Raw genomic sequence first — 12,801 nt, forward strand, 5'->3', positions numbered from 1 at the left:
TGTGGATGCGCGCGTGCTCCAGCAGGCTGGAGCTCTGGCGGAACGCCTTGCCGCACTGGCTGCACGCGTACGGCTTCTCGCCCGTGTGGATGCGCCGGTGCTTGGTGAGCTCTGAGCTGCGCCGGAACAGCTTGCCGCAGTGCGGGCAGCCGTAGGGCTTGGCCCCGCTGTGGATGCGCTGGTGCTCGGCCAGGCCGCTGACGCCTCGGAAGGACTTGCCGCAGTCGTCGCAGTCGAAGGGCGGGTGGCCACTGTGCACGCGCTGGTGCTTGAGAAGGTCCTGGCGGTCCAGGAACTCCCGGCTGCAGGGCCGGCAGGCGAAGGGCTTCTCCGAGACGTGGAGCTTCTGGTGGCGCAGGAGGTGGCTGTCGACTTTGAAGGAGCGCCCACACTCCTCGCAAGCGAAGGGCTTCTCTCTGCTGTGGACCCGCAGGTGCTGGCTGAGGCCCGCGTTCTTCTTGAACCTTTTCCCGCACTCCTCACACTCGAAAGGCTTTGCCTCCCTCTCCATTTGCTCCCTCCTCTCCACGGCATCCTCCAGGGCCCGGCTGGGGCCAGGTCGGGGCTCTGCAGCCACATGGCTCTTCCGGTGCTCGTTAAACTCTGCCACCCCCCTGAAGACCTTCCCGCAGTCGCCGCACTCCCAGCCCTTTTCCTTACTGTGGACTCTCTGGTGCTGAACAAGCAGCACTTTGAGCCGAAAGGTGTCCCCACACTCTTTGCACGCAAAGTGATGTTTCATGGGCAGACTCTGTGGGCCCCCTCCCCTCCCCGCCGTGTCCCCGTTCTGTTTGACCTCAGCGCTGGGGTCGCTGGCCCTCGGGGAGCTCGTGGAGGCCATCTCCTGTGGCTGGCCGTCTTCCCCCATCACCTGGTGCTGGGTCAGCGAGGTGCTTTCTGAAACGATAAACACAAGACATTGCGGTCTGCAGAGGGGGGAAAGGAGGTTACTCTCCTTTGTCCAGAATCCCTTTCCTCCTAAGGCAGCTGCTGAGCTGCTGGCCCAGGCCTGGAAGGCGCCAGGACCAGTGACCACAGCAGGAAAGGGCAGAAAAACCCAACTTCTGGCCATGCCCTACCAAGGTGGACCTGAGGAGGCTTCCCCTTCTGGGACTGCGAGCAGCCACGCCCCTCCCTAAGGGCTCAGCCGGACCCCCAGCCCTAACCTGGATCCCAGGGCAGCTCAGCTGGGCCTCCTCCCCATTTCCTCACATTGCTTTACGTTTCTTTTTCACTCACCGGAGTGCTGAGCTCGATCTGTGTTGAGGGATGGGTCTGATACCGACAGCACTTGTCCCTGCGCCAGGTGAGAGACCAAGGCAGGATTCAAAACAGGAACTCCTGCTTGTGGAAAAGAAATGGGTTACAGTGGCAGCCAGAGATGACATGAAAACTGTGGAGGAACGGGGCAAGGTATCCAAAGGGGAAGCCTTCTCAGTCCTCAAAGACTGCGCTGGCTATGACCTTAGGCAAGTCATTCATTCAGTTCAAATGCATCTCCCAAGGAAGGCAGGCTCTGCGTGCACCCGAGGCTGTGCTGGTGGGCCAGGTGGCCATCCTGAGAAGTTGCGCCTCACCCCTTCCTCCCTGTCCACCCCTCAGTGCCCACACATTGACCTTCATGCTCTTCCCAGACTGGGACCTCTACACTCCCAACAGTCTCTCCTCCTAGAAAACCCTTTGCGCTCTACACATGCAGACCCCGAGGGGTGGACAAGAGCTTGATCATGCCAACTCCTCTCAACAGCAAACTCAGATTGAATGGCCATGCAATTTGTCTAATCTGTGGGTTAGAAAAAGTATTCTAAATTACAATGGCAAGTTTGTTCCAGTTTCTTTCCCAGTCAAAGACCGAGGCAGGCGGGCGATTCTTCCTGTGCCGTGAGGACAGCTCTGGGATGTCGGGTGTGGCAGACCCTTTGTATTTCCCTACAACGCAGGGACAAGGCGAGCTTGTGTGGGGGTAGCCATGTGCCCCACCCGACTCCCAGCAGGTGGAGAATCTGCGGAAAGGCTAGCAGTGTCCTTACCCATGGAGGTCACATTCCCGTAATACGCCAGCGCCCTCTGCTCAGGGTCCAGCCTCAACCACTCCCTTTTGGTGAGGTACCATGCCACATCATCAAATGTCACCAAATCCTGAAAGAATTCCCAAGGATAATCAGTCTTTCCTTCTAGAATGAGGCAGGGGCAGCGCCAGTAACACCGGGACAAGAGGTGAGGGTCTGGAGCAGGTGTGTGCTGCTAACATGGAGATCTAACCACAAGCCCCAAGAAGTCCTGGAAAGAGAACCTGACCAAGTGCCAGGAGACCTGGGCCGCAGCCCTGGCCTCCCATTGTCTTCCCAAGGGAACTCAGTCCAATCACTTTCCTGGACGGACACTCAGCTCCCCCACCTATACGACCGGAAGGACAGGCCCAGTGGGCATCCATTCCTTGGCCGCCTCCAGGAGAGCAGTAGAGGGAGAGTGGGAAGGCAGCAGCCGGGGTCCACACCTGCCACGTGTCATGCTGGGCAAGAGGCAGAGGCCGAGGCCAGAATCAGGGAGCAGTGACAGAATCCCAAGCAAGGCAGAGGGAAGCACGGCTCACCTGGGCCTCCGGCATCTCAAGAGGGACTGCCAGGACCTGGTTTCCCGGGGCTCCATCCTGGGGAAGGGCAAGCCCTTGGGGAGCAGGTGGAGCTAAGGAAAGTGAAAAAAGCCATGAGTGACAACAGCTGTGTCTCTGGGTCCCCTGGGATGAGACTGGCGACTTCCTTTTCCCTGGTTTAAATCCTCTCGAGTGTGCTCTCTTCTGTGCTGGCTGAGTGACAAGCCACAGCATGGATATACCTGAGAAAATGTGCCTCAAACAGTGGGGAGAGTGGGCTGGCAAAGAATTCACACAGGCAGGCCACAGGGAGCCAAGACAAGACAAATAAATGCCAGCCCCGGCATAGCCAGGAGAAGATAGACAGGGACAGAGAGCCGCCAGTGGCAGGGACCCTGGCCACAAGCTTCCACGCAGCCAGCCTCACAGAGGTCAGTGCTCACACTGCGCAGAGAGGAAGCGCACCAACAGGACTATCGGAATAAATCACTAGAAATGACAGATCCTTTCCAATTTTGCAAAGGCAACAAAAAAACCAGATCAGGCCACTGGAGGGAAGAGGCAATGAAAAGCAGGAGCCGGGGCTTCCTGACCACCAGTGCAGCCCCTAAAAGCCACAGCCTCCTGAAACAATGTGCCCGGTGACAGCAAGATGGTTGTGGCTGAGAATGTTTCTCTCACACATTCAACAAAACGAAAAGTTGAATAAAACAGCTGCAAAACTAAGCCTCAAAGATCTTCAAACACTTAGTTGCTAAAAAAAAAAAAAAAAAAAAGATCTGAACAGTACGTACGAGTTTCCTTTTTCTTCCAAATTCCAAAGTATGTGAAATATTATAAGATTCTACCACAGGGCTGGCCAGTTAGCTCAGCTGGTTAGAGCACAGCCTTATAACACTGAGGTCACGGGTTCAGATCCCCGCGTAACAGCCAGCTGCAAAAAAAAAAAAAAAAAAAAAAGATACTGTGCAGTGCTTGACAGGCACACACACCCCACTGGTAAGAATTGTGGGTATTTAAGAATAAAATAAAATATTAAAAAAGATTAAAGATCCTATGACAGACAACTGTGCATCACGGGCCTCCCACTTCAGTGAGTTCAAAGAAATAGTTGCACAGTTCCTGTTCTGAGGTCAGTTCAATTCAATGCATAATTAAATAAAGAGATAGCATTTTTTACACTAGCTCAAGGACTACAAAACCCAGATACTGCAGAAAGACTTTTACATAAAATTAAAGATGCTACGTTAAAAAGGATGGACAGAAACTTCCACTGACGGCTATCATGGCGTAACAAGGAACAGATTTCTTTCTTCTTTTTTTTTTTTTTAAAAGATGACCAGTAAGGGGATCTTAACCCTTGACTTGGTGTTGTCAGCACCATGCTCTCCCAAGTGAGCTAACCAGCCATCCCTATATAGGGATCCAAACCCGTGGCCTTGGTGTTATCAGCAACACATTCTCCCGAGTGAGCCAGGGGGCGGCCCCAAGGAACAGATTTCACATCCTGCTGTAAACAAGTAGAAAACTGGAGAAAATACATGTGAAACAAGTGTTTTCAGACACTGGACAGTAGGAAGCACAAGATCACGATCCCTGAGAGAAGAGAACCAAATGAAGTAAGCCCTATCATCACCCCAGCTCTCTGTGTGGAGGCAATTTCTAGATTGAGAGTATAGGAAGCAGGGAACTAAACAGAGCTGAGTAGCTTTGCCAAGTTGAAGAGACACAAACCAGCATTCAGGGAAGCTAAGGCAGCTGGAAGTTGCAGAGCAGAGTTCCAGAAAGGAGTGAGCTACGCAGAAAAAAGAGTTTCAAAAAATCTACACAAGGCTCCCCTTGAATCTTTCCTGACTGCTAAGCCATGCATGCATAGAGTAAAACAAAAGGCTGGGAAAAGAATGACCAGCAAGCTGTAAGCTGAACAATTCCCAGGACACACAAAGGTAGGGAGATGTTCAAGACTGACCAACCAGCAGAGAGGGTCCTCTGTGATCACCTAGGACAGTCAGTAGAGAATCCAGAGGGGCAATGCCTTAGTAGTAGGGCTGATCTATCCCTCAAGCCAAAGCTACACAAGACCTGCCTTTAAAAAAAGGGATCAAGGGCCGGCCCCATGGCTCACTCAGGAGAGTGCGGCACTGGTAGTGACTGAGACCTCGGGTTCAGATCCTATATAGGGATGGCCGGTGCGCTCACTGGCTGAGCATGGCGAAGACAACACCGTGGGTTGCAACCCCCTTACTGGTCAAAAAAAAAAAAAAAAAAAAAAAGGGATCAAGCTCACCCACAAATAACTACTTCCCCAAATCCAGACATTCAACAACATAATCTTTACGATGTCCAATATCCAACTCAAAATTACCAAAATGTCAACAAGCACAAAAATGTGACCTGTGGCAAGGAGAATAAGTAGTAGAAATACCCAGAAATGATGATGATAGAACTCACAGACAAAGAAAACAGGTAGTTTATCTATGTACAAGTGTTGAAAGAAAAAGAGGAACATAATGCGAAATAGGAGATACAAAAAGAACCAAATGGAAATTTCTGGGGATGAAAACTGTAATATTTAAAATGAAAGTTTCAGTGGATGTGATTAACAGCAGATTAGACACTGCAGAAAAAAAAAAAGAGTAGAGAACTTGAAGACATAGCAATAGAAACTATGTCAACTGAAACTCAGAGAGAAAAAAAGTTTTTAAAAACAAACAGTAGCTCAGTGACCTGGGGATAATGTAGTGTTCTCACACCCATGTAAATGGAATCTGAGATGGTGAGGAAAGGGGAGATGAGTGACAAAAAAATATATATAGTTGAAAAATAATGGCTGAAAAAATTCTCAAGTTCAGTGAAAACTATAAACTTACAGATCGAAGAAGCCCAACCAAATCCTAGCAAGACTTAAAAAGACACATTATAATCAAATTGCTGAATATCAGTGATAAAGAGAAAATCTCAAAGTAGCCAGAGGAGAGAAATGATGCTGCCTACAGAGGAACAAAGATAAGAGCAGTTGCTGACTTATCAGAAAATATGCAAGCCAGAAAACAACTGAATGACATTTTTAAAGTGCTAAAAGAAAAAAAACCCCAAAAAACAAAAACCAACTATGTATATTCAGGGAAAATGTTCTTCAAAAATAAAAGCAAGATAAAATTTTTCCAGACAAAAGCTCATATTCATTACCAGCAGGTCTGTACTATAAGAAATACTAAAGGAAGTTTTCTATGGGGAAGGAAAACGATATCAGACAGAAACTTGGATCTACATCAAGGCATGAAGAACAGCAGGAATGTAAATATGTGGGGAAATATAAAACACTTTTCCCCCCTTATTTTTATCAGCACCGCACTCTCCCGAGTGAGCCACGGGCCAGCTCCTCCCCCCTTATTTTTAAATCTTTAAAAAATAATTGACTGGTTAAAGCAAAAATAATAAGGTAGTATGGGGTTTATAACATATGGAGAAGTAAAACTTATGATTGTGTGTTTACGCAAGTCCTCCAAGACTCTAATGCATGCTGCTAAGACTATAGTGGTGGTAAAATACAATATTAAAAAATAATCCAAAGAAAAGGTAAAGAAAAAAAGAGAACAGATGGGAGAAATAAAAACAAATAGGAAATGTCAAACTTAAACCTAACCACATGGATAATTAAGTTAAATGTAAATGGACTAAACTCTCCAGTCAAAAGGCAGAGATTGCCAGGCTGTATTAAAAAAAAAAAAGACTCAAGTATATGCTGTCTAAAACAAACTTTAAATATAAAGACACAGATAGATGCAAAGTAAAAGGTTGGAAAACAATATACTATAACTGACAGAAAGAGTCTAAATAATCCCAATGTCATTAAAAAAAGCAGGGGGTGGGGGTGATGACAATGAATGTGGGTCAGAGCTGTAGAAACACCATCGAAAAGTCCTGGAACTCAGAACAGGAAGAAAACTGGAGGGTTTAAATATAAAATCAACAAGTGGTCCATGTAGGATGATGTGCAGCAGATAACAAAAATGTGAATCCTTCACAGAGGATTCATGCAGACATAATACCTCCTGATTGAAAACCCAAAGAGGGTAAGGGCAGGGGAGAAGATGGCTAAGTATATATTTGCATTTTAGGAGGAAAAAGGAGAAAACTGCGAGTGACTTGTAGCTAGGAGAAGCACACCTCTACTTCAGTGGGTGTGTGACCACACAGGGGGAAGAGTCGAGGTCTAAAAGTTCCACTTTCTGTTTCTGTAATTCATAAAGTTTTAGTAACCAAGCTGAATTTGTTTGGTATCAGAAAAGAACGATGATTTTAAAAGATTTTGGTAGACTTTGGCTCAAATGATGCTCAGCATGCAGAAGGACAAGGGCTGAGGCCAAGGAGAAGTGGGGAGCAGCCCTTGAGGCTGGGTCAGAAGACCAGCCCTTCCTGGGATGTCCACACGGGCAAGGCAAGCACAGGGGGAGGGCTGGCAGGAGTGTGCAGGCAGTCCACAAAGGCCGGGCGAAGGCCACCAGAAAGCTGAGAGACAGGCTCACGGAGCCATGACTTACTGGGCTCACTCCCTAAGCTGTCAGCACCACAGACGGGTGTGGGCAGAAGGCCTCATGTGGCCTCAAAGTCCATGGAAACCCTATTGCCACCTTTAACTGGCTGTCCCGCACGGGTGCTTCTCTACCCTATGAGTTAATCCGCAGGTGCTCAGCAGCCAAGCCCTCTTTGACAGTCCCAATGTCACCTGGGAAGGGCCTCACTGGCCTGTTGGATTCTTCATGGTATACATTTGATGTCTGGTTTGACTTTGGCTTCCAATACAAAATGAACTGGCTATGAACTACTTACACAATTTATTTATTTATTATTATTATTATTTTTTTCCTTTTTTGTCTTTCTTCGTGACCGGCAATGGATCGCAACCCTCAGTGTCGCACCCGTACCGGACCGGGACCGGCTACGGGATCGCAACCCTCGGTGTTGCTCCCGCACCTCGCTCAGCCAGTGAGCGGCTGGTCTGTATGTGGGATCCGAACCCTCGGCGGGAGCGCTGCTGTGCTTCCCAAGCGGCGCACTGTAGCAGTGCGCCACTGGGCCGGCCCTACAATTTATTTTTTAAAAATTCACTTCCAGTGGACACTGACATTTGGCTGCCGAGGGGAATGGATGGTGGGGTGTGATGCATGCACCTCCTGAGAATGATGACCTGCTACAGACCTTTTCTCACTGCCCTCAGGCCACAGATCCAAGGCTTTAACCCCCTTCAAAACCCTGGCCCAGCCCACCAATCCCATATCCTGCCCCCTGCACCTCAATCACTCAGACACAGTGGCCTTCATTCAGTCCCAACTGTACCAAGATCGTAGCCCTCAAGGCTCTGACCCCGCTGAGAATACCATCCCTACAGCTTATCATAGGCAGCACCTTCTAAGAAGTCAGGCCTCAACCCAAATGGTACCTTCTCAAAACGTGTTCACTCTCCAGTCCCATCGTGGTTTACTCAAAACACTTTCACTAAAAACTGTCCTATGAAATTTCCTGACTCTCCCCAGGAGAAATGTCAGCTCCAACAGGACAGAGACTTTCTCTTTCTTAGTCACTCCTGCATCCCCCGTGTCTACACTGCAGTAGCTCCTGGCACTGAGTGGGCATGCGATAAACTGTGGGGTGACTGAATCAATGTGTGTGGGGAAGGGCACGTTAATGGAGCGAGCTTCCATTTATGGGGCACTTACTACACAAGTTTGGAGCAGTGTGTCTCCCTTCACGTGATTTAATTCAATTATTGCAACCTATGGTTATTACTGCCTCCATTTTACATAGAAGAAATGGATCCCAGAGGTTAAGTAACTTGCTTAACGTCCATCTCCCAAGAATTGAGATTTTCTGAACCAGAACAGAGAAGAGAGAAATAACGTGCAACCCTGTAACAGCAGGCCGTATTCAGAAGACAGGCTGGTGTGAGCACCGTCTATGCCTGGTGGCATATATGGGTGTTTGGGGGCTGCCTTTAAATCATCCCATTAACATGCCATCGCAGACCCTCACTGAGCAGTGGACACACACGTTATTCTCTGTTTCTGTTTCTCTTTCTCTCTCACACACACACACTCACACTTCTTCCAAGCCACCGACGTTTAATTGAGCAAATCCTCCTGAAGTATTCCATTTAATTGAGTGAATCCTATCAAAGTGTTTTTACTTAATTGGCATGATTAACCATTGAAGTTCTGGAGCCACAACCCCCAAATGAATTGTTAATTATCATTTCCAGTGTAGCAACAGGAGTGGCCCTTCCTGGACCAGCTCACCCAGGGGAGTGCTCTCCAGCTCACAGTGGCTGTGTGATCACCACCCACTGTAACAGAGCTCATGGACATACAGGGATCATTTAGAAGGTGCTCATAAAAACAGGAGGGAAGGCACGTTCTGCTTTCACAAAGGGAAGCTATAAACTCTGCATAATTAACCAAGTGTATCAGGTAAAAGAGCTTCAGGAGAAGCAAAGGAAGATTGTTAAAAAAAAAAAAAAAGATAACACATTAATCCCTACTGCACTTAAAAAAAAAATTATTATCAATCATGGAGACAAGCGGATCATTTAGTATCCATGTTCCACAACTGTTCTACTTTAAAATGGTGGAACTGATCTGAAAAAGCAGCTGGATGCTGTGACAAAAATGACAAATGTAGGTGTCCACAGTCTTCCAAAAGTGGTTCTTAGGGGATCAAGGTCTAAGCAATTCCAGACAGAACATAAAAGCATTGTAGTGCACCTGATGGACATGGAGGGCAATGGTGACCTTGAACACAAGGCACTTTCACTCACGGCAGGGAAGCACACCTCACATCTCGTAAGGTGCACTCCTACATACAACCAGGAAATGGAAGCTTAGAGAATCATGGAAAAACAAATCTCCAACTCCTAATGTAAATAATATTACCCTCCTTGTTTAAGTGGGATCTGAAGACAGTCCAAAGACTATAAACTCCCAGAGAGCAAAAGGCCCTGTCAAGGTCAACTGCTGATTCCACACTGGACCTAGTCAAAAGCCACGTACGCCGCAGCTATTTAACCAACATCTGCTGCAAGAATACATGGAAAATAATGATGTCAATGTTAACCTACTGCCTGACAATTTGAAAAATTATGCTTTCTAGAACATGAGAGCTCATGTGAGTGTATAAATCTTTCTGCTATGTGCTTTAGATCACAATGTAAATTTTAACCAATTTATATAAATCAAATTTGCTGCGTGGAATCAGAAACACTAAGAAACCCAAAATAATCATTTCACTTTGATCTGAAAGAACAGAAATCAATAGTTGACAAAACCAACCCATATCACAACAATTGGTGAATAATTAGGTGTCTTCTGGTCACCTTTGAGCTTTGGATCCCCCTGAGGATGTCCGGCTACAAGTAAAGGTAGCTTCTGAGCCTAAAAAATCAGTATTCAACTGATTCCACTGCATAAATAGCCACACAACCCCTCGGACACGTGCTGTCCTTCCCTGGGCAGTGGGGGCAGCAAGGCAACCTAAATAAGACTCGTCCGGCAGCTTCCAGAAGTTTCCAAGTGGTGCTAGAAACTCCTGGACTCCCTCAAACATCGAAATAAGGATCTGTAACAGAATGTCCTTAGGCCCTGAAGCTTGAGTTTACCCAGAAGACAACAGGTGGCTTATGGTGCTCAGTTCAGCTCTGGGCCACAGCAAATATGCCTCAAAGGGTGTCTTTATAGATTCCCACTCACAAGAGATCTAATTCAGATGGGTGCCTTTAGCTCCGTCTCCCATCCGAATGATCACCTGCATTCCCAGTTCTCTTCACTGGATGTCTTTTTACCCCTGAGTTGTGTTGCTTGCATTGAGAGAACTGACTGTCTCTGGACAAAGACACTTCAATACCATTGGAGTACATGAAAATATAAGTACTTCTGGAACTGAAACGATCCTCCTCAACATCTTCTACCCCTAGCCAGGGGGCCTTCGAACGGCACGGCCAGCTTTAAAGCCAGCAGACGTAGTCTATAAACATCCAGACTTACCCAAAAGAGACACACAGGGATGACTCATCGTGTCACAGAATCAGACAGAATTCCAAGCTATTAGTCGGCAGGCAAGGTCCCACCTGTTGGATTGAAATAATTCGGGTAAACAGAAGCAGACACGTGTGCACCTTCTAGGAACCTGTCTTCTTGTGCAGTGAGTTCTCAACTGAAGGACATGCTGTGAGACTGAACACACACTGCCGAGACCCTGCTCTGTCCCAGCTAAGCCGCTGGGCCAAGCTGGTCCTGGCCTTTCCGTTCCCTCTGCCTGGCGGGCCAGGAGGTGCAAATGAGGGCCCCATTTGGGCCCACCCTGTACTGTGCGCACAGGCTGCTACTTGAAGTAGCAGATTCCTAAAGGGCCAAAAGAGAGGGTGTCTCACCAGGAAAGTCTGTTTCTCTTGGGATATTTGTGTCTGTGTGTGTCTTTTTCTGTGTGTGGGGGTGGGAAGGCATCTGTTTCCTCTCTCACTTTGCCTGGGCACCTGTCTCTCTGTTTAGGTTTCCATCTTCTCTCCCTTCTATAAAAAGCCAGAAGGTAGACCAGAAGGGGATTTTGTAGTGTTTGTTGTACTTAATCGAGGAAAGGTTTATGTTCCCATTTCCCCAAGAAGACGCATGGCATCTTACAAGAATCAAAATAAACTGTAAGTATAGCTTTGTTTAGGTTACACTGCCTGGACAGAAAAGATTTGAAATTGGGGCTGGGGTGGGATGCTAGGCAAATCCCAAGGAGCTGCTGCAGGTCACCCAAGGAGCCCAGACAAGTTATGGCAATGGCTCGATCACTGCGTTAGAAACCTGGCTGGAGTTCACTCAGAACTCAAGTGGCAGAGTAGCAGGTCTGCATGGGGCCAAGGAATACGCATTTTTCAACAAACACGCCGGGAGCTGCACCTCCTTAGCACTGGCCCTGCCTGGAATCTGGAGGTTCCTTCATCTCTAGCTCTCATCACACAGGGTTTCCAGCCTGGAGCCTCCTGAAACAGGAGCCCATTCTCTCCGAGTCTGCTGATGGTCAGACTTCTGGGAGGGGAATTCACGCTTTCTAGCATATTTTCCAAGGGGTCCCTCACGACAGAAGGCAGGAAATCACTGCTCCATAGGATTCTAAATATAGATCCTGTAACATTTTTGGAGAATGTACTAGACTGAGCAGACACTGTGCAAGTTGCTTCTACTTAAAGGCCCAATGGGGCAGGAGGATGGGGGAAGGGGTGAGGCAGCGTTAGTACTTAGGGGAGGTGTTCCAGCAACGTATCCGAAATGCTCTTGTAGAGGAAAAATGTCGGGGCTGAGGTTGAAGAGATGTTTCACTGACCAAGGAGACTGGAGGGGGCTGCTGACCCAGCTAGGCCGAGGCTGGCTGGAGAGCATCAGTCGGAACGGGGTGGAACCTCTGGGAAGAGGGCCAGGAATTGGGGGGGAGGGGTGTTTGAGAGGGGCCATGGGCTTTGGGCGACAGGCGAGTGGGGTGTGTGTGTGGAAGAAGATATGTAATTAATCACCCCAATATAGACCGAAGGAGCCAGCATAGGAGTTTGGGGGGAAGGTGTCACTGGAGCGGGAGAGGGTGGACCCCAGGAAGGCGAGAGAAAAAGCCCTGTTCCGACTGAGGGCCTTGAGCTGGTCTTCACCCAGCAAAGGCTGCCCCCCAAACCCATACCCCCAGCTCTCGGGCTCTAGGCTCCCTACGTGCCCCCATCTTCCCTGCCAAGCTACGGCTCGACCCTTTCCCAGAAGGAAAGAAGGGACTCTCCCTCTAGGACCCATCCCTGGCGCATCCACCCGGCGCGCCAGGCCGGGGGAAAATCCCTTATCCATCCACGCAACGTCCGTTCCCCCTGGGCCTCAGCCGAGCTTGGGGCGGGGGTCCTCTCTGTCCGGCCCTGACCGCTTCCCACCCACTAGCGTCCCCAGAGAGCAGCGCAGGCCGCACTCCCTCCGCGATTCCCGCCCGTCCGCCCTCCCGCAAGCCATGGAAAGGCCTTCGGGCCTCATCGCATCCGCCATCCGGGACCCGTTCCCCCCTCCGGCGGCCCCGCGGGCCCGGAGACGCCCTGGCCGCACACACTCGCCCCGGCCCCTGCACATCCTCCCGCGGCCCCGCGCGCTCACTCGGGCCCGCTCGCTTCCCCCTGCCGCCCTCACGATCACCTCGGCCCCGCA

General features: G+C 49.1%; 1 protein-coding gene across 1 annotated transcript in view; it reads right to left on the reverse strand.

The window, feature by feature from the left end:
- ZNF275 (zinc finger protein 275) overlaps positions 1-10,662 on the reverse strand; it is a 16,305-nt gene extending 5,643 nt beyond the window's left edge. Inside the window, exons 1-5 of the mRNA XM_008577058.1 lie at positions 10,630-10,662; positions 2,594-2,685; positions 2,031-2,139; positions 1,240-1,341; positions 2-897 (exon numbers count right to left, since the gene is read on the reverse strand). Of these exons, the coding sequence (XP_008575280.1) occupies positions 2-897; positions 1,240-1,341; positions 2,031-2,139; positions 2,594-2,685; positions 10,630-10,657 (1,227 nt within the window). The 5' untranslated portion in view covers positions 10,658-10,662. The remainder of the gene's footprint in view (position 1; positions 898-1,239; positions 1,342-2,030; positions 2,140-2,593; positions 2,686-10,629) is intronic.
- Positions 10,663-12,801: the final 2,139 nt, after the last annotated feature.

Source organism: Galeopterus variegatus, unplaced genomic scaffold (assembly GCF_000696425.1).
Source record: "Galeopterus variegatus unplaced genomic scaffold, G_variegatus-3.0.2 Scaffold1442, whole genome shotgun sequence".
Classification (NCBI taxonomy): Eukaryota; Metazoa; Chordata; class Mammalia; order Dermoptera; family Cynocephalidae; genus Galeopterus; species Galeopterus variegatus.